Below are 21,373 nucleotides of genomic sequence, written 5' to 3' on the forward strand. Positions count from 1 at the left end.
ACAAAATTAAATCATTTTAATAAAATTCTTAGCATAACATCTGCATGTTAAGTATTGCATAATGGGTAGTTATTTTTAAAGCACTACATACCTTTTTAAGTGGGAGGAAGAGTTTGGTAATAGCATTATATTGCATCAAAAGAACTGTCACCGAGTTGTCAGGCCCATAAATAACCACCACATGAGTTTTTTCACAGATATTCTAAGTTTGATATCCCCGAAAGTTTTTAATAGATATTTTTACATGTAGACTCATGGGATCAAATTCCGTTACTCTCAGAATAGACTGTGAAGCACTGAATATTTCATAGTAACGAACTTAATGCAGTTTTTGAAACTCTCAGATAATATTTGAGTAAGGAGTCTCATTTATTTAGAGTTCTTGACATTAACAATTATCACCTCCCAGAAGTCTTCCTACTAGCGAAGCAAGTGAAAACAAAGGTAGGACGTGGAAGTTTTAGGCATTTTTGTCTTTTTTTTTTTTTTTTTTTTGAAACGTGGGACTCGTTGAGCATGTGAACTTGCACACAGCTGCCCTCAGCAAAATGCCGTAATTTATTGAGGAAAACTGAATTGCAAAACCTTTCTTCCCCACACACCCCTCATCCAAAAAAAAAGAAAAAAAAAATCAACAGCTTGACTGAGCTTAAGTAACTGACTTTTCATATCCTTTCATGGAGCACAAAGGGCTAATCCTGAGGCTACTTGAGCCACCAATGCAGACAGTGGTGGGGACCACCATGGAACGTGTCATTCCCTCCTCACCACACACAAAACACATTGACTGCGGCTTTATGAAGTGAAAATGCCCGAGAAAAAAGAAAATGTGAAGGAGGTGTCCACAGTCATTTCTTTCCAGAGGGGGAGCAGGAATGAAAAAGCTGCCGCATCTGGGTATTGAGAACAAAGCGAGCCGAAGACTTGGGGACAATAGGTTGGGTCGCTGGCTTTTATAGAAGCAAAAGAGTGGAACTGCCTTTACTTGTCTCAGTACCACTGACCCTTGCATTGCATTGTGCGGAGATGTCAGGGAAAGTGTGTAGAAAGCATTCCAGCCTCTTTCAGCAAACAATGACTTTGTCATTTTGAGATTTCTATGGTGTGTTGACCCCTTCCCCCCCACTCCCGCCCTCAAATCCCATTGGACAAAGGAGATTGTTAGTTAGGCCACCTTGCCCTCATTTAGAAGATCTCTGTTTTACCGACTCTTTAAAAGTAAACCCATCCATTTTAACTGATGCACACAGTTGCTTTCACGCTTTTAAAATCAATGAAAAGCGTTTTAGCCAGAGCCGTTGGAAGGTTGGAATATCCCGTGAAAATGCCAGGCCCAGAGATAATGATTCATGCAAATGGCCAAGTTAAAGTGGGTTTCCTTGCTAATAGGAGGGAGAATTGGTGATATGAGTTACTGGAAATATTTACAAACACTTGACCCTTGGGGTTGTGAGATCAGGGTGGTAGGATTCACACAAGCCCACTCATATGATTCCTTTACCTGTCTTTTTTTAATGAAAGACAAGACGGTTGGTTTTCCCCCCCACCGCCCAACACAATGGTTAGCACAATTAGAAAAGCAGCACCGTCAACATCAGCGTAGTGACAGTTAATCACCGGGGACCCTCCCAGGCTGGCAACCAGTGTTCCAATTTGTCTGTCCCAGCATGTGTGCTCCAATGATAATGTTTGTAGTTTAACAAGAAGCTAATTAAGACCTAAAAAAAAAAATAATAAACATCTCATTTTTATCAAGCATGGTGGTACTGTGCAGAGCATAGAACTTTACATTATGGCGTTATTGGATGACGTCCATTGCAAAACAGTGGCCACTCACGGGGCTTTCTCACCTTGCCACCTTGCACTGTTAGGGATGATTAAATGGACAGTCGTTGCTAGGGAGAGGAAAATGGCTAAATATTTACTTAGTTGGAGGACCTTTAGAGTCCCCATAGGCTGTTCTTTGTTACATTCACTCAGTTCTGGCTACTTCAGGAGTTTTCTTTATAAGATGAGCAAGAAAGGGACAGGCTGGAGAACTTCAGTTTTAGTAAAATCTCACACTTGCCATTTTATGTATGGATTTCTTTCTCAAATCTGATGTGGAACCTGATAATTATAATTTATACTGTCTTCTGCTTGTGAGTTTCATGACTCACTTGTCTCTTGGAGCTCTTTCTTTTGGGTTCTTTGATTTAGTGTTCTTTGATCGTCATTGGCATTGAGTCATGAAGCAGATAAGAACATCTCTGGCATTGGTGCTAAGGGGCAGCCCTCTATGGCAGATATGCCAGATGTGGTTCAGGAGCCATGCTTTGTCTGAGGCCTGCAGGCTGGTTACCATTACCCCTTGCAGGTGCCCCCCTCCCCTCCCGCCACAGCGCACCAAAGGAGATCACCATGTGCCATTGTGGCTGTGTATTTACATGTTGCCAACACCTGCCTGAGCATGACCAAAGGAATGGGAGAGGAATTGTGGTGTCATGATCTTCTATTTAGCCTGTTGATATTTTTATTGAGGTACAGTTTACATACAATAAACTAGGGTTTGGTTTATTTGGTTTTTTTTTTTTTTTTTTTTTTTTGGTAGTTTGGTGAATTTTGATAATTGTATATCTGTGACGATTAACCAAAACAGGATGTTGTGGAGCGTTCTCATCACCTCAGAAAGTCTCTCTTGTCCTTTGTCATTCATTTCCACACCCCACACCTTTCCCAGATTTCCAGTGACATAGAATCAGTATTTTTATTTTGGGGGCTACTTATGTATAAATGGAATCAATGTAGTACATGTTTTTCTGTGGCTGCTGCCTTTTTTTTTCAGCATCTTTTTGGGGATTCATCCAGTTGCATGTTGAATGATTCATTTTTTTTTTTCCCTGCGTGATATTCCATTGAGTGAAGATTTCACAATTTCTGTAGCCCCTACTTGATGAACATTTGGGTTGTTGAGTTTTTAGCAGTGAACCTTCTTGTACACGTGTTGATATAGACATGTGTTTTCATTTATTTTAGATCAAATACCTAGAAATGAAATTGCTAGGTCATAAGGTCGGTGTATATTAACTTTAAAAAATTTTAAAGGTTTTCAAGATACTTGCAACATGTACTCACCAGCAGTATGGAGGTTCTAGCTGCTGTCCATCTTTACAACAGTTAGTATTATCAGTCTTTTTGGTTTTAGCCCTTCTAGTAGAGATTGGTCTCATTGGGGTTTGAATTTATATTTCCCTGATGCTTAATGACACTGAGCTCCTTTTCATGCATGCTAATTGGCTAGTCACATATCTTCTTTTTGTGAAATATTGGTTCAGATCACTTGCTGATTTTTAAACTTAAACAAAAATTTTATTGTTGATTTAAAGGAGTTTATATGTATATATATATATATATATATATTTTAATTTTTTTAGTGTTTATTTGTTTTTGAGAGACAGAGACAGAGCGTGAGCAGGGGAGGGGCAGAGAGAGAGAGAGGCACAGAATCTGAAACAGGCTCCAGGCTTCAAGCTGTACAAAGCCTGATGCAGGGCTCGAACCCATGAACTGTGAGATCATGACCTGAGCCAAAGTCGGATGCCTAGCCAACTGAGGCACCCAGATGCCCGTATATGTATATATTTCTTAATACTAGTTTTTAAAAATAATACTAGTTTAATACTCGGCCTTTGTGAATCTTTTCTTACAGTCTGTGGCTTGCCTCTTTTTTAATGAAGAGCAAGTTTTAATTTTGTTGAAGTGAAATGTTTGCTTCCCCCCTCATCTCTTGTAGTCCATGTTTTTTGTGTCCTAAGAAGTCTTTGTGGGATGTGAAGATACTTACTTGTTCTACCTCTTAAAAAATTGAGCCATTTCTATTAACTTTTTGTATGGAATGCAGTTGATTGTTGTTGTTGTTATTTTCCCCAGTTATTCTATTCACATTTGTTAAAGACTTTTTGTGCATTTAACTGCCTTGGCACCTTGGTTAAAAATCTTTTTGACTATATGTGAGCAAGTCTGTGTCTATTTTGTTTCACTGATCTGTTTATCTGTCTTCACACCCACATGGTGGTTGTGGTTATTGTGCATTTTGGTAAGACTTGAAACTTAGTAACTTTGTACTGCTTTGTCAAGATTGTGTCGATCATACCAGATCCTTTACTTGACTATGTACATTTTAGAAGCCTTTCAATTTGTTTTTTATAAAAGCCTGCTGGGATTTTGATATTACCTTTTAGCTGTAGATCGATTTGAGAAGTCGGTGATTCTTAACTGTATTGCATCTTTCAGTTATGAATGTGATCTACCTCTCCACTTATTCAGGTCTTCTTTAACTTTAGAAGTTTTTTGTATAAACATTTTGCACTCCTTTGGTTAAATACATTCCCTGAGTATTTAATGTTTTTTTACATCTACTTATGAGATTGTTTTTAATATCATTTTCCACTTGCTTGTTTCTAGTATACAGAAATAAAGTTGATTTATGTATATTGATCTTGTGTCATTGAACTTGTGAGCTCAATTTGCAGTTGCTGGAGTTGGTGGGTTTTTTGTTGTTGTTGTTGTTGTTGTTGTTGTTCTGTAGAATTTTCTACATACACAATCTTGTCAGCTGTTCATAATGATAGTTTTATCTCTTTATTTACAATATAAGACTTGTATTATCTTTTCTTAACTTAGAGGGTTAGAGCTTCCAGTACAGTGTTGAAGTGATGAGAGGGGTACCTGGGTGGCTCAGTCAGTTAAGCATTCGACTTTGGCTCAGGTCATGATCTCATGGCCCTTGAGTTTGAGCCCCACATCAGGCTCTATGCTGACAAGCTCAGAGCCTGGAGCCTGCTTCAGATTCTGTCTCCCTCTCTCTCTGCCCCCTTCCCTGATTACATTCTCTCTCAAAAATAAACAAACATTTAAAAAAATTTAAAAACAAGAAATGATGAGATAAGATATACTCTTGGGGCACGCTCAGTGGGTTGAACCTCCAGCTCGTGATTTCAGCTCAGGTCATGATCTCACGGTTCTGGGATTGAGCCCACGTTGGGCTCAGCGCTGACAGCACGGAGCCGGCTTAGAATTCTCCCTCTCTCTCTCTGTCCCTCCCCTGCTCGTGCTCTCTGTCTCTCTGTCTCTCTCTCTCTCTCTCTCAAAATACATAAACACTTAAAAAAGGTATTCTCATACTCTTAAAGCAAAATCCTTCAATATTTTTCCATTAAAAATAATGTTAATTGCAATTTGGGGGTTAGATATCTGGATCAAATTTTAATTTTTTTTAAATTCTGGATTTGGTGAGAATTTTTACTTTTTTATCAAGAACAGGTGTTGAATATTGACAAATATTTTTTCTACATCTCTTCAGATATATGATTATTCACCTTTTACCCTTTTAACAGGATATATTCTACTGATTGATATTTGCAGATTAAATTAATCTTGTATTCCTGGAATAAATTCCACTTGGTCATGTGATCACATTTTTTTTTTTTTAATGTATCACTACTGTGGATTTGTTGATACTTTGTCAAGAATTTTTTATCTGTTGTTCATGAAGGATACTGGCCAATAATTTGCTTTTTCCCAAAATGTTTTGTCAGCCTTTGGTATCAGAGTTATGCTGGCCATGTAAAAAGAAATGGGAAGTATTTAATAGTCAGTTTTGGGTATCTGCTTGACTAGGCTACTGTCCCCAGTTATTCAGTCAAAAAGTAATCTGAGTGTTGCTGTGTATGTATTTTGTGGATGTGATTGGAATCCATAATCAGTTGACTTTAAGGAAGATTATTGTAGTTCATCTGTGTGGGCCTGATTTAGTTGAAAGGTTGCAGGAGCCAAGGCTTCCCCAAAGAAAAAGAAATTCTACCTGTGGATAACACCGTCTTCTACCCAAGAGTTCCAACCTGCCTTTCTAACCACCTGTCCTGTGGATTTTGGGCTTGCCTACACCAGTTTGATTGTGACATTATTATCCTTTTTATATTGTTAGGTTGAGTTTATTGGTATGTTGTTTAGTGTTCTCTTTCTTTTAATGTCTTTTTGTAGTTTTTATATCATAATGATACTGGAGTCAAATTCTGTGGAAGAATTTGGCATAACTTCTTTGCACAATCTTCTTGTGAAGCCATCTGGGCCTAAAACTTCTGTGTAAAGTTTTAAAATTATGGATTCAAATTTTTAAATTGATATAGAATTCTTCGGATTTTCTATTTCTTCTTATGTCAGTCTTTGTATATCAGTTTTCAAGCAATTTGTTCTCTGCATTAAAATTTTTAAATGTTTGTGGCGCCTGGGTGGCCCAGTCAGTTAAACGTCTGACTTTGGCTCTCAAGAAGAAACGTCTGTCTCTCTCTCTCTCTCTCTCTCAAAAATAAATAAGCATTAAAAAACATTAGAAAATTTTTAAATGTTTGTCATATGCTCTTTTTAGTGCCCGTGCTGTGTTATCCCCTTTTAATTCATGATAATGGTAGTTTTTCTTCTCTTTTGACCAGTCTTGGTAGGAGTTTGTTAATTTCATTTGTACTTTGAAAGAATCAAGCTTTGGGTTTGTTGATTTTTCTCCTTGGAAGTTGGTTTTCTGTCTCATTAATGTTTACTATTCTCTTCATTTTTTCTATATACTTCAGTTTAATATGGTTTTTTTAAGATGTGTTTTTAAACCCTTGACTTTTAACCTTTCTTCCTTTTTTTCTTTAATGAGGCTTTATGTTTTTAGAGCAGTTTCAGGTTCACAGCAAATTATAAGAGGAAGGTAGAGACTTCCCATGTATCCCCTGTAGTCCTTCTTTAAAAAAAAAATTAAAGGTAAAAATGTATTTCTAAACACAGCTTTAGTTGCAGACCTCAAATTTTAATATTAGCAGATTTTTATTTTATGTCAAGATACTTTCTAATTTTATTGTAATTTCTTTGAACTAGATATTAGAGAAGTATATTACTAAATTTCCAAATGTTTAGTGATTTTCTGGTTACCTTTTGGGTATGAGTTTTTGTTTTGTTTTTTTGTTAAATCCACTTAGGTCAAAATGTATTCTGTATAATTTCTGGCCCTTGAAGTTTGTTGATATTTGCTTTCTAGCATAGAGTATATATTCAGTTGAAAAGGATGTATTGTGCAGCTATTGGCTGCAGTATTTTACATTTCTTAATTAGATCAAGTTTGTTCATCACGTTTTCATAGCTTCTGTATTTTTATTTTTATCTTCTAATCTATCAGTTATTGAGATAAGTGGGTTAAAATCCCCCACTATGATTATGGATTTGTCTGTTTCTCCTGGGTTCTTTCAGATTTTGCTTTCTACATTTTGGAGCTGTGTTATTAAGTTTATATACATTTAGATTTTTTTAATGTCTTATAGATAAATTGGCCAATTCTTCTTTTGAAATGTTTTCCTTTATTTTTAGGAACGCTTCCTAACTTAAAAATTTCTGTTTAGTGTGGTATAGATAGTCCAGCTTTCTTTGCGTTAGTGTTTTTCATAGGGTACCCTTTTCCAACCTTGTCTTTCTTCCTTTATTTTTAAGGTATGCCTTTTTTTAATTTTATTTTTTATTTTTTAAAATTTACATCCAAATTAGCTAGTATACAGTGAAGCAATGATTTCAGTAGATTCCTTAATGCCCCTTACCCATTTAGCCCATCCCCCCCCCACAACCCCTCCAGCAACCCTCTGTTTGTTCTCCATATTTATGAGTCTCTTCTGTTTTGTCCCCCTCCCTGTTTTTATATTATTTTTGTTTCCCTTCCCTTATGTTCATCTGTTTTGTGTCTTAAAGTCCTCATATGAGTGAAGTCATATGATTTTTGTCTTTCTCTAATTTCACTTAGCATAGTATCCTCCAGTTCCATCCACATAGTTGCAAATGGCAAGATTTCATTCTTTTTGATTGCCGTGTAATACTCCATTTTGTGTGTGTGTGTGTGTACACACACACACCCCACATCTTCTTTATCCATTCATCCATCGATGGACATTTGGGCTCTTTCCCTACTTTGGCTATTGTTGATAGTGCTGCTGTAAACATGGGGGTGCATGTGTCCCTTCAAAACAGCACACCTGTATCCCATGGATAAATGCCTAGTAGTGCAGTTGCTGGGTCATAGGGTAGTTCTATTTTTAGTTTTTTGAGGAACCTCCATACTGTTTTCCAGAATGGCTGCACCAGCTTGCATTCCCATAAGGTGTGCCTTTTAAAAGTAGCATATGGGTGGACTCCAGCCTTGAATTTCAAAATAAGCTCTAACACTGAGAAAAGGGAAAAGGAAGCTATTGATCCGTGAGATATGCTGAACATAAAAAAAAAAAAAAAGGGAATAAGAGTCGTGTCTCCCTAATGATTTCTTTTGTGTTGGCTAACAAATTGTAAGCCTAATACCCCCATGCACTCTTCAAGTGGAGTTAGCAACGACTCAGGAGTAAGGGCTAACTGAAGGATACACACTTCCCAGAGCTAGACTGGATATAAAAAGATCCGAGGCCAACAAATGGAGGGTGGAAAGAGTGATTAGTAGATCTCAAGGAAAGGACAAGTTTCAAAAAGTTTAATCTTTTTAAAAAATTTTTTTTAAATGTTTGTTTAGTTTTGAGAGAGAAAGAGACAGAGCATGAGCAGGGGAAGGGCAGAGAGAAAGGGAGACACAGAATCCGAAGCAGGCTCCAGGCTCTGAGCTGTCGACACACAGCCCGACGCAGGGCGTGAACTCACGAACTGTGAGATCATGACCTGAGCCGAAGTTGGACGCTTAACCGACTGAGCCACCCAGGCTCCCCTGAAAAGTTTAATCTTAAAGAGAGTTTGTTTAGATATCTTTGTATAAATAAGACACACCAACATTCCATAAAGTTCTGATATAACAGAGCCAAATGAGTTGGGTGAAGTCAAGAGACAGGTGACAAAGGAGGGATCTGGGAGCCAGAGCTGATGTCTGAACTCCCTGAAGCATGCAAGGTGCCATGTCAGCATGTCACTTACACCTGCAGACTTAATGCTAACTGTAGGTCAGTATTGAGGTTTAGGAGCTTACATTTAAGAGCTTTCCATGTTTTTCCCTTTGCTTTTATTTATCCTATAATTGAAGAGTAACGAGTATGTGATGGGAATTACATTTTAGTTCTTAATACTTTGAGTTTTGTATAGCCTGTTCAAAATTTTACTGCCTCCACAAGAATCTTGTATTAGCCAGCAGCACAATCTATGTGATAGTCATTTCATTGAAAGGTTTTTTTTTTTATCTCATACGTTTCCAGAATAAATAGGTAGAAGAATCTCTCCTACACCCACATCAGTAAACAGCTTACTGATTAAAAACTAGGCATCATTTTTTTTCCTCTCTCTAAATCAGAAGAAAATCTTGCCGTGTTTTCTTGCCAAGAAGTGAATCTTGCTTTGTTTATTGCACGTAAGCCCTATCTTCTGCAAAATCAGTAATCGTTTAAGGCAATCTGGACGATTTGTACTTATCAGAACTTGGAACAGAATTTTTAAGAGTCTGACTGACAGCAGAATTCAAAGCTTTGAAATTCCTTTGAGGTGTTAGTAGTTTTAATGATCCTGATTTTATTTTTTAATACTGTAAACAAGTAATAAAAGTACTGTCTACTGACTAAGTGGCCTTATGATTAAATACACATTTCACTTTGTGCCTAAGAGAAGTCTGAGCACAAGCAAGAGTTCAAATAAGAATGGGGTGAGCCAGAAGTATGGATGACATATTTATTTGCATAAAATAAGAAGAATACATTTTTACTGTTGTTTATAGAAAACATGTTCCTTGGCACAAGCTTCACAAAGACAAGCAGGAACAGAATCCCATTGAATTAAGTTTAAAGGAAATTGTGGGTAGATACCTAGGAGTTCCTACAGGGCTGTAAGCATTTGGGTAGTTAAATGTCAAACAGACAAACCAGTCCTCTATTTAATACTGCTTGTGAAAGAAATATGCTAAAATCTGTAAGATTAGGGATACAGTATTAATTCTAGAGGAAAACACGACCTGGGGAAATGCTTTGTTTTCACCACCATCCCAATATACATATGTGGCATGTAGAATAATCTCATTTAGGGTCTTTGGGTTTTGTGTATTTATATTAAAGTTAAATTTGGCTTTTTCCTTCCTTCCCCCAAATCAGTTTGCTTTCTGGGCTTAGACTTCATCTTATGAATCTTTTTTATTTAAGCAGTATTTCTTAAATCAACATGTGTTTTGTGTGTTCTATTAGCAAACATTTTTAGGACCTTTTTACTGATCAGCTCTGCTCTGTGCACCGAGCAGGTTTTTATTTCCATAGGAGCTGGGAATCTAGACTGAGCACCTCCTGGGGAAGACCAGCTACAACCACAAGAAACCCAACCAAACTAGAAAATGCAAATGAAAGGGAAAATGTAAAATGGGAATACATTTAGGAATAAATTTTTTGAAGGATGAATCTTTATATGAGATGCTGTATCATTCAGATATTGTAGGCTTGGGGACACAGTGACTCTGAATTATCTAACTTAGGGCAAATCACTAAACTTCTCTGAGCATCAGTGAGCATCAGCTTCATTCTTTAAATTTTTTAATATTTATTTTTGAGAGAGAGAGAGGGAGAGACTGAGCATGCCCCTGGGAGGAGCAGAGAGATAGGGGGATAAGAATCCAAAGCAGGCTCCAGGCTCTGAACTGTCAGCACAGAGCCTGATGCGGGGCTCGAACTCACGAACCACAAGGTCATGACCTGAGCCGAAGTCGAACGCTCAACTGACTGAGCCACCCAGGCACCCCACATGAGCTTCACTCTTTGTGTGTGGAGGTGATAATCCCTCCCACTCAGATTGAAAGTGAGGATGGAATTACTGAAGAGGTGGGACACAAGGCAGCCTCACGAGATGTTATCCACTATTGGTATGGGGGAGGGGGGCAGTTGTACCTGTCTTTGGTTGTGAACAAGATACAGGGATTTTCTTCAGTGTAATGAGGGAATTTGCCATAGGCGCTAGCAACCAAGCAGTGACATTTTTCTCAAGATTTGTAACTGGGCAATTTTTCAAACAAAGCAGTTAACATTTTCCGTAAGAATTATTTTATTTTATGGCTTCTATAAGCGACATTAACAATTCATTTAGATACCCCTGTGGTTTAATCAGAAAGAGTGGCTCACAGGACAGCTTCCTTTGTAAGGGAGAGAGGTGCTCATCCTTTCCGTAAGTGATGGTGACAGGGCCCTCCTGGCATCTGAACTAGCATGCTTGCTTGCCAGGAAGGCCAACCTGGAGTGGATACAGCTGAATTTCCTGGGATTCACTAGTGCACAAAATGTAGCTTTTGTATTTCCCTTGATATCGACATCAGTTCATGATGCATGAAATAGAAAATGTCACGATGGACTTCTTTGTCCCTATTGAATAATCTGGCGTTTGCTTTGGTGGTGTTGATTCGGAGGCCCAGCACAGTTTTCCTTACTCTCCCAGAAGTGCCGAGCAATTTCAGGGCAGGAAGTCTTCACTAAGAAGTGAGGCTTGGGGTGCCTGGGTGGCTCAGTTGGTCGAGCGTCCGACTTTGGCTCAGGTCATGATCTCGCAGTCCGTGAGTTCGAGCCCAGCGTCGGGCTCTGTGTTGACAGCTTGGATCCTGTAACCAGCTTTGGATTCTGTGTCTCCCTCTCTTTCTGTCCCTCCCCCCACTCATGCTCTGTCTCTGTGTCATAAATAAACAAACATTAAAAAAAAAAAAGAAGTGAGCCTTGAAACACTAAAAGAATCCAGAATAAGAAAAGAAACATCTCAAAAAATGTTGAGTTGCTTCCACTATCCTGAGGTTATCAGTCTTTGGGAGACCCTCAGGTGGGGTAAAAAAGGAGAGGACAGAAAATGTAGTAGGCATGAGGTTTATCGGTCATCTTATATTCAAACAAAATAGACCTCAGATATGATGGCTAAAGAAGAGCCACAGCCACTTTGGCATATGTGACATCATTACCACATCCAGGAAACAGTAACACTTGCCCTGGTGTCCCTGGATAGTCCTAAGCTGTGTCAGTGGTTAGAGTGAGACACGTCTCAGGCTCCAGCTTCATGATATTTTTAAGACACTTTAGGCCCATAAATCTGTCAACGCACTGTTCCTTCTCTTCTGGCTGCTGGCATCTAGAGCATACTGAAAGGTAATAATAATGGTACTTAAGGTTTCTTTTTGTTAAGCATGGACTGCTAAGCACTTTATATAATTATCTCACGTAATTCCTACTACCTTCCGACATCTTTTTGTGGTAGTGGGTAGCCCAGTTTTCACTAAGACAAGATGGTGGGCTGTGTTCCCTTCCCTGTTAATATTAGAGAGGGTTGGTCTTAGACCCTGTTGGATAGCACGGTGCTAGGCTAATGCTATTGCCCTCCAGGTCTGGATTGACGTTCTCTGTAAGCTGCAGAATTACTCCCGATTAAGCAAAATCAACATGTTCTCTCAAGTGAAGGACTTTTATTCAAGGATTGTTTGCATTTGTTCACGTGGGTTTAATTTTTTTTTTTAATGTTTTTTATTTATTTTTGAGACAGAGAGAGACAGAGCATGAACGGGGGAGGGGCAGAGAGAGAGGGAGACACAGAATCGGAAGCAGGCTCCAGGCTCTGAGCCATCAGCCCAGAGCCCGACGCGGGGCTCGAACTCATGGACCGTGAGATCGTGACCTGAGCTGAAGTCGGCCGCTTAACCGACTGAGCCACCCAGGTGCCCCTGTTCACGTGGGTTTATAGATTTTGGATTGACTTCCTAATGAGTATGTTCCAGTTGGGATACAAGCATATCAAAAAAACAATTACCCTTAGATCTTGGGTGTCAAGGCTTGGGTCAGGTGCTTCTGGGTCAACATGTTTCTTGCTGTATATTTATATCATTGTCTCTTTGTGCCTTAGTGCAACAGAGGTACAGAAGCACTGGCCGTGGGGGTGGGTCATCCAATATAGGTTTGGAATCCAATCATTTGGGCAGAATTTGTGTACATACTTTGGAATTCCTGAGAATGTGGAAGAAAGAAATGAGACTGGCTTTAAGGAGGGGATGGGTGTTTGTTTTGCACCAGCATCTTCTGTGTCCCCTTTCGGAATGTTAGCTTTTTTGCTTACTGTTTTTGTCCTTGCCAACTTCCATAAAGAGTTTGCTGGCATGGGCACCTGGCTGGCTCAGTTGGTAGAGCATGTGACTCTTGATCTTGGGCGTTTGAGTTTGAGCGCCACGTTGGGCAGAGAGATTACTTTAAAAAAAAAGAGAGAGAGTTTTCTGGCAGTAAAAGATTCACATGTGTATATACATGAATACATATAAATGTAAAATCAAACATTGTGTATGTTTTTACAGTACAGTATAACATCTAATTCACTGTTCAGCTGGCCATAGCATGACCTGCAAGTAGAAATAAAACTCTTATAGAAAGCCTTTTTGAATTACTTCAGAATTTGGGGACATCAGATCTGAAAGCCCTAACCTAACCTGGGAGTTTCTGAGAGCATCAGTTACGGGTCTTTAATGAGCGCCAAGAAGATGGCTCCAGTGGAGCCCCGTGTTTGGAGCTTACCTCTGCTGCCCAGGTAATCTGCCGGGCCGGCTTAGCCACAGAAGGCCCCCACCTTCGGGAGAGCCGGGTAGTTGAAACTGGTGAATATTGTTCAATCAAGTGATGTTAGTCTGCTCAAAAATTGTAAATTTTAATATTTTCATAACCTTTCAGATTTTTTTTTTCTTGACAACTAACAGTGGTAAGCCTAGTGGTCACTTAAGGGCAGACATAGAAGGGTCTAAAAGGACCCTTCCTCTTGGCTTCCTAATTAGTATAGAAGAGTGGGATGCATCAGTTAACCCAGTAGCTGTGAGAAATTGGCCAGCTGTAGATGTAAAAGGAGAGAGGTGCACAGCCTGCTTTCTCCACTTACTATTGGACTTTGTTCCTTCAGAATTCCATGCCTCTTCACCCTGGGTTTTGTATGGACACCGCAGTAGAGACTGGGGGAAACAGAACGCTTGGGTCTACATCAAAATAATGCAGTTTTGATTCACTGGGGCTCCTGCCCACAGATTCACAGTTCTAGACGTTTCCTCCTTCCTCCACTCTTCTCCTGCCTGCACGAAGCACCTTTCACAGGCACCATTCCTGGCTTTCTCCATCACACAGTAACTTCCTGGGAGAACTTGGGACCACCACTTAACCTGCCAGCTTTCACAATCCTTATCTGTAAATGGAAATGACAGTTCCTTCTTTGCTCATTCACAAGCTGGTTGTGATGAAGCTCTGAGAAAACTGACTTGGAATAACTGTGAGATGATAACATGTGTCTCCCTCAGGCATTGCCCTGCTAATCCTTCCCTTGGAGATGCGCCCGGGGCCCGCTGCCCTGGCTGGCACAGTGGGGAAGGCACTGGACAGGCGCCTTCTGAGAGGACACGGAACAACCTATGTTAATGTGGGCAGGCACCTTGACCTTTGCAGCCCGACTTCCTCTTGGGCAGTGTTTCCATCAGCTGTGATTACTACTGCAAGTTATTCATTGCCGCTCTTTCTGTTTGTTAAACCAGCCTGTGAAATTTGGTTGTAAGTTGAAGAACCTTCCGGAAACTATTCATATATTCTTCCCTGTATTTCCACAGCCCCCTGTGCCTCGTGCATATAGTCCTGGGTTTATATCCACCTGAATTCACAAACTTTGGAGTTCACATGCCATGTGAATGTGCTCATTCCCACCATCCGATGAGCCCACTGTCCTAGCAGGCAGATGCAAAAATATGTTGATTGCACTCATGTCACCTGAAGTTGTACACCATGATACCATTTTTTTCCTGATAAAAGTGGATACTTAAATCAGCATCATCCAGGTGACTTGGGTTTCTATTCTGCCTGCTCTTTTTAGCCCAGTATCATTTCCCAACATAAAATCACCTCACAAGATGAGGTCATGATTGAACATTCATAGAACTCGGTACGCTACCTGTGTACAGCCCATACCTGACACAGGGCACTTGCTGTTGTTGTCATCATTAGCCTTTGAGATAGATATTTTAAATATCCTAATGATAGAAAATTGCCTATCCAGATGATAAAATTGATTGTTGTTCTGGCAATAAAACATTTTTTGTCGTATTTTTTATTTGAAATACTTATTTTAGAAACAGGATAGCCTGGCCTGTAAAAATGGGAGCATCAAGACAGCCTGATCCTTTTTTAAATCGAAGTATAGTTGACACGCAATGTACACAATGACACTCACGCATGCAACATAGTGATTCTACCACTCTTCGTAACACTGTGCTCACGGCGTGTGTGGCTGCCATCTGTCCGCATGCAACACAGTTTAGTAACAGTACCATTGACCGTATTCCCTATGCTCTACCTTTCATCTGACTTATTCGTCCCATAACTGGAAGCCTGTATCTCCCACTCCCCTTCACCCAATTTGCTCATCCCTCACCCCCCTCCCCTTTGGCAACCATCAGTTCTGCAGTTGTGGGTCTGTTTCTGCTTTTTGCTTGTTTTGTTTTTAGATTCCATATGTAAGTGAAATCATATGGTATTTGTTTGTCTCTGACTTTATTTCCCTTAGCGTAATGCCCTCTGGGTTCATCCGTGTTGTCGCAAATGGCACGATCTCGGTCTTTTTTATTCAGTTATCTGTTGATGGACGCGTGGGTTGCTTCCATATTGTGGCTGTCGTAAATAATGCTGCAGTAAACATAGGGCTGCACATATCTTCTCGAATTAGTGTTTTTCTTTTCTGTGGGTAAATACCCAGTAGTGATATTATTTATTTATTTATTAAAATTTTTTTTAACGTTTATTTATTTTTGAGACAGAGAGAGAGCATGAACGGGGGAGGGTCAGAGAGAGAGGGAGACACAGAATCTGAAACAGGCTCCAGGCTCTGAGCTGTCAGCACAGAGCCCGACGCGGGGCTCGAACTCACCGACCGCGAGATCATGACCTGAGCTGAAGTCGGACGTTTAACCGACTGAGCCACCCAGGCGCCCCAGTACCCAGTAGTGATATTTCTGAATCACGTGGTATTTCTATTGTTCTATTTTTCCAGAACGTGCATACTGTTTTCCACAGTGGCTGTACCAATTTACATTCCCACCAATGGTGCATGAGAGTTCCCTTTTCTCCACATGCTCACCAACACTTGTTATTTCTTGTCTTACTGATACTAGCCATTCTGTGGCAGAAGATGATCTCTCATTGTGGGTTTTGATTTGCATTTCCCTGATGATGAGTGATGTCAGGCATCTTTTCATGTGTCTGTTGGCCCAGATAATAAAACTTAAAAAAAAGATTTTGGACTTTGTGTTTCCTTATTTTTAAAACTCTTCATAAGATTTCTAAGAAATCCCAGAAATTTGTTTCCCTTCTTTTGTCCTTTTTTAGCCACGCTGATAAACTCTGAAATTCCTTAAGCAAGGTCTTTAGAGGAAAAAATTCAAGACAAATTAGGGGGCTCAAATAAGTCAAGAATTTTTTTCCGGAAGGATAAAAAGTTGGCATTACATTGAGGGCAAGCTTAAATATATCATGATGGCTAATGATGTAGGCTTCTATGACTAATGCTTTGCAGTCTTCATCAAGTTGCTTTTCCCCTGCCTGTGCTTCAGGGTCTCCATGTGGAAAGGGAGATAATACTAGTATTGGATAGGGCCATTCCGAGGATTAAATGAGTTAGTACACGCAAAGTACTTAATGGGTAGCACTGTACACAGTGAGCACTCGGTAAATGTTAACTGTGGATAGAAAGCCAAGAAAGAGGAATCCTCACTTTCAAAGGTAAATACTTAAATTTCTCCCTCCCTTTCTGACCACTGAATTTGTAATTAGCCACTTCTTTATCCCTACATGTATAGTTGAATCTCCCGAATTTCTCATCTATGATTTCTGCTTGCTGATTTCCCTGGTAATATCCACTGACTCATGATAGTTTGGATTCAAGTCTTATTCTCTCTGAGTCTCAAACTTTCTCATCTGTTAAATAGGGAGGATTATAATGCCTATCTCCTAGGGCTACTGAGTGTATCAAAAGAACTAATATCTAGAAAATTCTTATTGTCTTTGGTACATCACGATTAGGTGTATAAATATCATCAGGACCACTTGTAAAATTCTATTATATCTTTGGAAACCATGCCCTGCCATTCCAACAAGTCTTTGGAAGAAAGGAGTTGAATCCTAACAAAACAACCCTTTAAAGTCTATGTTGGAAGAGAATTCTTGGTAAGAAGGCCTTTTTATCTCTTTTCCCTATTTCAGACATTTCTGCAAGTCTGTGGTGTGGTGGCTGTTGCAGTGGCGGTGATTCCTTGGGTCGCGATACCTCTGATTCCCTTTGGCATCATTTTCTTTGTTCTTCGGCGATATTTCTTAGAAACATCGAGGGATGTCAAACGCCTGGAATCTACAAGTGAGTACAGAGGTTCTCAGGTTGCACTGGCGATGTGGGCTCACTTCCGTTTATGCTGTAATTAAGGAGACCCCTGAAATTGTGCAGGCTCTCTCTTCCAGAATTTTTTCCAAGCTCATGTTAAATAATCGAATATTATGGCCACCATGAGTCAGAGTGGCCCTTAGGGCACATGGAGCTAGTGGCCTGCCAGGCCGCTTTGCAGGGTAGCACAAGGAAGAAACAGAGGATATACGTGTAGTGATGCTCCACTGGAATGTGAGCACTGTGAGGACAGGGGCCATTTCTGTCTTACTCATGACATGCTTCCTAACGTAGAGCAGGCACTCAGGTAATTTTTTTAAAGAAATATTTCATGTTGGAAATATTTTGGAAATACAGAAGGAAAATAATGGAATTTTTCTTTCCTTGAAGGTTCTGGAAATGACAAAGAAAGGGAAAGATTAGGGAAAGGAGCGGAGGTGTCGGGAAATATACTCGTATGTCAGAAGTGATACATTTGAAAAACAGATTACTATCACATACTCAAAAAATGGCAAATAAGGTACAGCTGGTAAATATTTTGTAAAGATAAACAATTGTGTTCAGTGTTACTCTTTATTATCACCAGTGTTTGCTGTCATGCCACACTGTTTGAAGCTTTCCCCCCGCTCAGGCTGTTCCTATAAATGGATCCTGGATGTAATTCCCTTAGGAGGACCCAGGCGAGGGTTCTGTTCAGTATGCATTTAGTTTGTTCTCCATTCAGCTTCCTGGTTTTGGAATAATGGGAAAACATGGGTAATCACAGAAGATGAAATAGTTCAGAGCTTATCTCATTAATGCACAAAAGTATGTCGTTATTAGTAAGACAAATCATAAGGAGAGTAGATTGTTATATTTAAAAAAAGAAAGAAGGAATAAAGATGGTAGCCAAAACATAAAGAAGTAAGATATTTGTATCAGAAACTGCAACCCTGTGGATAGTTACTGCAAATTAATACCAGCTTAGCTTCCTGAAAGCCAGACTAAGAAGAGAAACCTATTGGGTCTCATGGTTGTCTGGAAAAATACAAGTTCATCGGGACAGAAGAGATTTTTTTTTGTTATGGCATGTGTGTGTGTATTTCTTGTTTTTTTTTTTTTTAATTTAAATTTTTTTTTAATTAGGGAAAGAGAAAGACACACACACACACATTGAGTGCAAGTAGGGGAGGGGCAGAGAGAGAGGGAGACACAGAATCGGAAGCAGGTTCCAGGTTCCTGGCTCCTAGCTGTCTGGACAGAGCCCAACATAGGGCTTGAACCCATGAGTGGTGAGATCATGAGATCATGACCTGAGCCAAAGTTGGGCGCTTAACTGACTGAGCCACCCAGGCGCCCCATGTGTTTCTTTTTTTTTTTTTTTTAAGAGTTTATTTTTGAGACAGAAAGAGAGAGAGAGAGAGAGAGACACACACACACACACACACACACACACACACACACACACACAGCATGAGTGGGGGAGGGGCGGAGAGAGAGAGGGAGACACAGAATCTGTAACAGGTTCCAGGTTCTGAGCTGCAGCACGGAGCCCAATGCGGGGCTCAAACTTGGGAATGGCAAGATCATGACCTAGGCTGAAGTTGGATGCTCAACCAACTGAGCCATCCAGGTGCCCCCCATTTGTTTCTTTTTTAATAATATATTTTTGAGAGACATTTGTCATAAGCATTTGCATAAAGGATAATGGGCATCGATTTTATAAGAGCTATAGGAAAACTTCTCAGTCGTCAGAGAACCAGCTGACCTCCTGTGAGGTGTGGTTTTGTGAGGCATTGCCTTGGGGCGGCAGGCAGTGTAGTCCCAACGTGTGTGGGCCGTCCTGTCTCTCAACAGGTTACTGTGGCGGAGCTTGGAGAAGGCGGAGGAATAAAGGATGAACTCCAGCCCGTCTTTTGTGGAGCCAACAAGGCTCCAGACATTTTATAAGTGGAGGCCGCTCATGAAATGGAGTCTGTCGACTTCAGTCAGTCTTGTTGCAAAGAAGGTCTCTGGTTTATTTAAAACGAGGTCTCTGGAAGAAGGTGGAGATTTTTGTCTGGGACAAGGGCCATTCCCCATCCATGCGGAAATGGAGAGGAGGAAGGGGACCTCGTGAGGCTTTTTTCAAGAAACAGTATAGGATTTTCCCAGTGCTTAATCTGGAGATTTTGAGAACTTTAGCATGACCCCTAGGGTATTTGGGAATATTGTGAACATTCCTGCACCCCAGTAGGCTGTGACAATACTTTAAATACAGATATTCCTTCTTCCTCACTCCCAGATAACCAAATGTGGTGGTCAGTTGATTAGAACTGTTTGTTGTCATCTGTCTGGCTTGTGGGTCTGTGCCATAAATAGCAATTCTATTGTTTTCTTTAAGCAGTGATAGTATTTCTTGAGGCCATCGCTGGAGCCACCAGGAAAAAGGAGGACAAAAAAAGGATACCTGATTGCTCTGACTATAAGGCATAAATCTGCTTCATCCTTGTGCTTTGAAAGGACTCTGAAGGTCCTGAGGATTATTTTCAGATCCTATTGCCTAGCTGCCTCTGAAACCTCAGGCTGGCATTTAAACTACCTTACTGACAAATATGCAGTTGATTGTAATGAGTTTCCATTTTTGCAAAAGTGAGCATGGTAGCATCGTTCAGGCAAATCAGGATCTGCTTGACCGGTTAGCAATGTCTGAGTTATGCAGCCACATCCAAATTCCATGTGTAAGGGTACTGTGATCAATTAGCAGTGTCTGCCATGGGCATCGCTGGGGAGAGTTAAATGTGTGCCACGTGTTTCAGACCATTGACTGACTCTCGATTCTGCTGTTGTAAGTTCTCATGATGGGTTTCCAGGGACTGTTCAACTGAAGGTGCTTAATCTGTATGATAATGGATAAGGCTATTGGATATTCACTAAGTTTGATTTTGGGGTTTTCTTTCTTCTTCTTCTTCTTTTTTTAATGTTTGTTTTTGAGAGAGAGGGAGAGAGAGAATCCCAAGTAGGCTCTGTGCTTGTCAGCACAGAGCCTAATGCGGGGCTTGAACTCACAAACTGTGAGATCGTGACCTGAGCCAAAATCAAACACCGGACACTTAACCATCTGAGTCACCCAGGCGCCCTGATTTTGGGGTTTTCTAATCGTAAACTACAAAGTCTGGAGAAAACTGCATTTAGTCACACATTGGCATCTTTAACCTGATTATTTTCTGTCTGAGACACTGTGGCAATGATTAAAAGCACAACCTTGGGAATGAGAGTTCGGTCTGACCCCCCAGTTCTACCACTTGGGTTAATTTACTTCATCTTGGCCAGTGCTCTTAATCCTTCTGCCTGTTTTTCCCTCTAAGATATAGCAACACCTGCCCTGTGGGACTCTTGCAAGGGTCTTGTGAGTTGATGCCTGTAAAGTGTTCCCTGGCCACTCGGAAAGGTGCTAGAACCTTGAACGTGAGGGAATTAAGAACATAACAACCAGCAGGCCTCACATAATGTAAATGATAAGCCATAGCATGGCTGTCAGGTCCTTGAAGCAGCTACTGCCTTCTCCCTCTTGGGGAAGGGTCTGTCCCAAAGAGTCCTCAGGGTCATGGGACACACAGTCGTCAGTCTTGTGTCCGTTTTGCAAAACGTAAGGTTGCATTTGCCTGTGACTGCTGGCTAACACCATGGGTGCTACAGGGATCTACTTCAGGATAGCCAGCTCGATCCTTGTGGGGAAAAAGGCATTACATTGGGCAAGAGAACATACCAGAGCCTTGGCACTCTGTTTCCCTCTGTGCCAGTTAATTTTCTTTGCAGACCCTCCAACTCACTCATCCTGGCATCCCACTCAGTCCTAAGTAGGGTGTGAGAGAGACAGGATAGCTTTTCTCAGGGGCAGATTCCTGCTGTACCCCTGGAACTCTTGGGTGTGAGGTAAAGTTAGTGGTGGGGTCTCTGGGTTCACTGGTTTTCAAAGCTGGGCGACCCCTGATTTCTAAAG

General features: G+C 40.5%; 1 protein-coding gene across 4 annotated transcripts in view; it reads left to right on the forward strand.

The window, feature by feature from the left end:
- ABCC4 (ATP binding cassette subfamily C member 4 (PEL blood group)) overlaps positions 1 to 21,373 on the forward strand; it is a 284,074-nt gene that overhangs the window by 206,019 nt on the left and 56,682 nt on the right. For all 4 annotated transcript variants that reach the window (XM_081794994.1, XM_060636846.3, XM_078432437.2 and 1 more), the window contains one exon: positions 17,238 to 17,388. In XM_081794994.1, coding sequence (XP_081651120.1) covers positions 17,238 to 17,388 — 151 coding nt within the window. The remainder of the gene's footprint in view (positions 1 to 17,237; positions 17,389 to 21,373) is intronic.

The sequence above is a fragment of the Panthera onca genome, chromosome A1 (assembly GCF_046562875.1).
Source record: "Panthera onca isolate mPanOnc1 chromosome A1, mPanOnc1 haplotype 2, whole genome shotgun sequence".
NCBI classification, from domain to species: Eukaryota; Metazoa; Chordata; class Mammalia; order Carnivora; family Felidae; genus Panthera; species Panthera onca.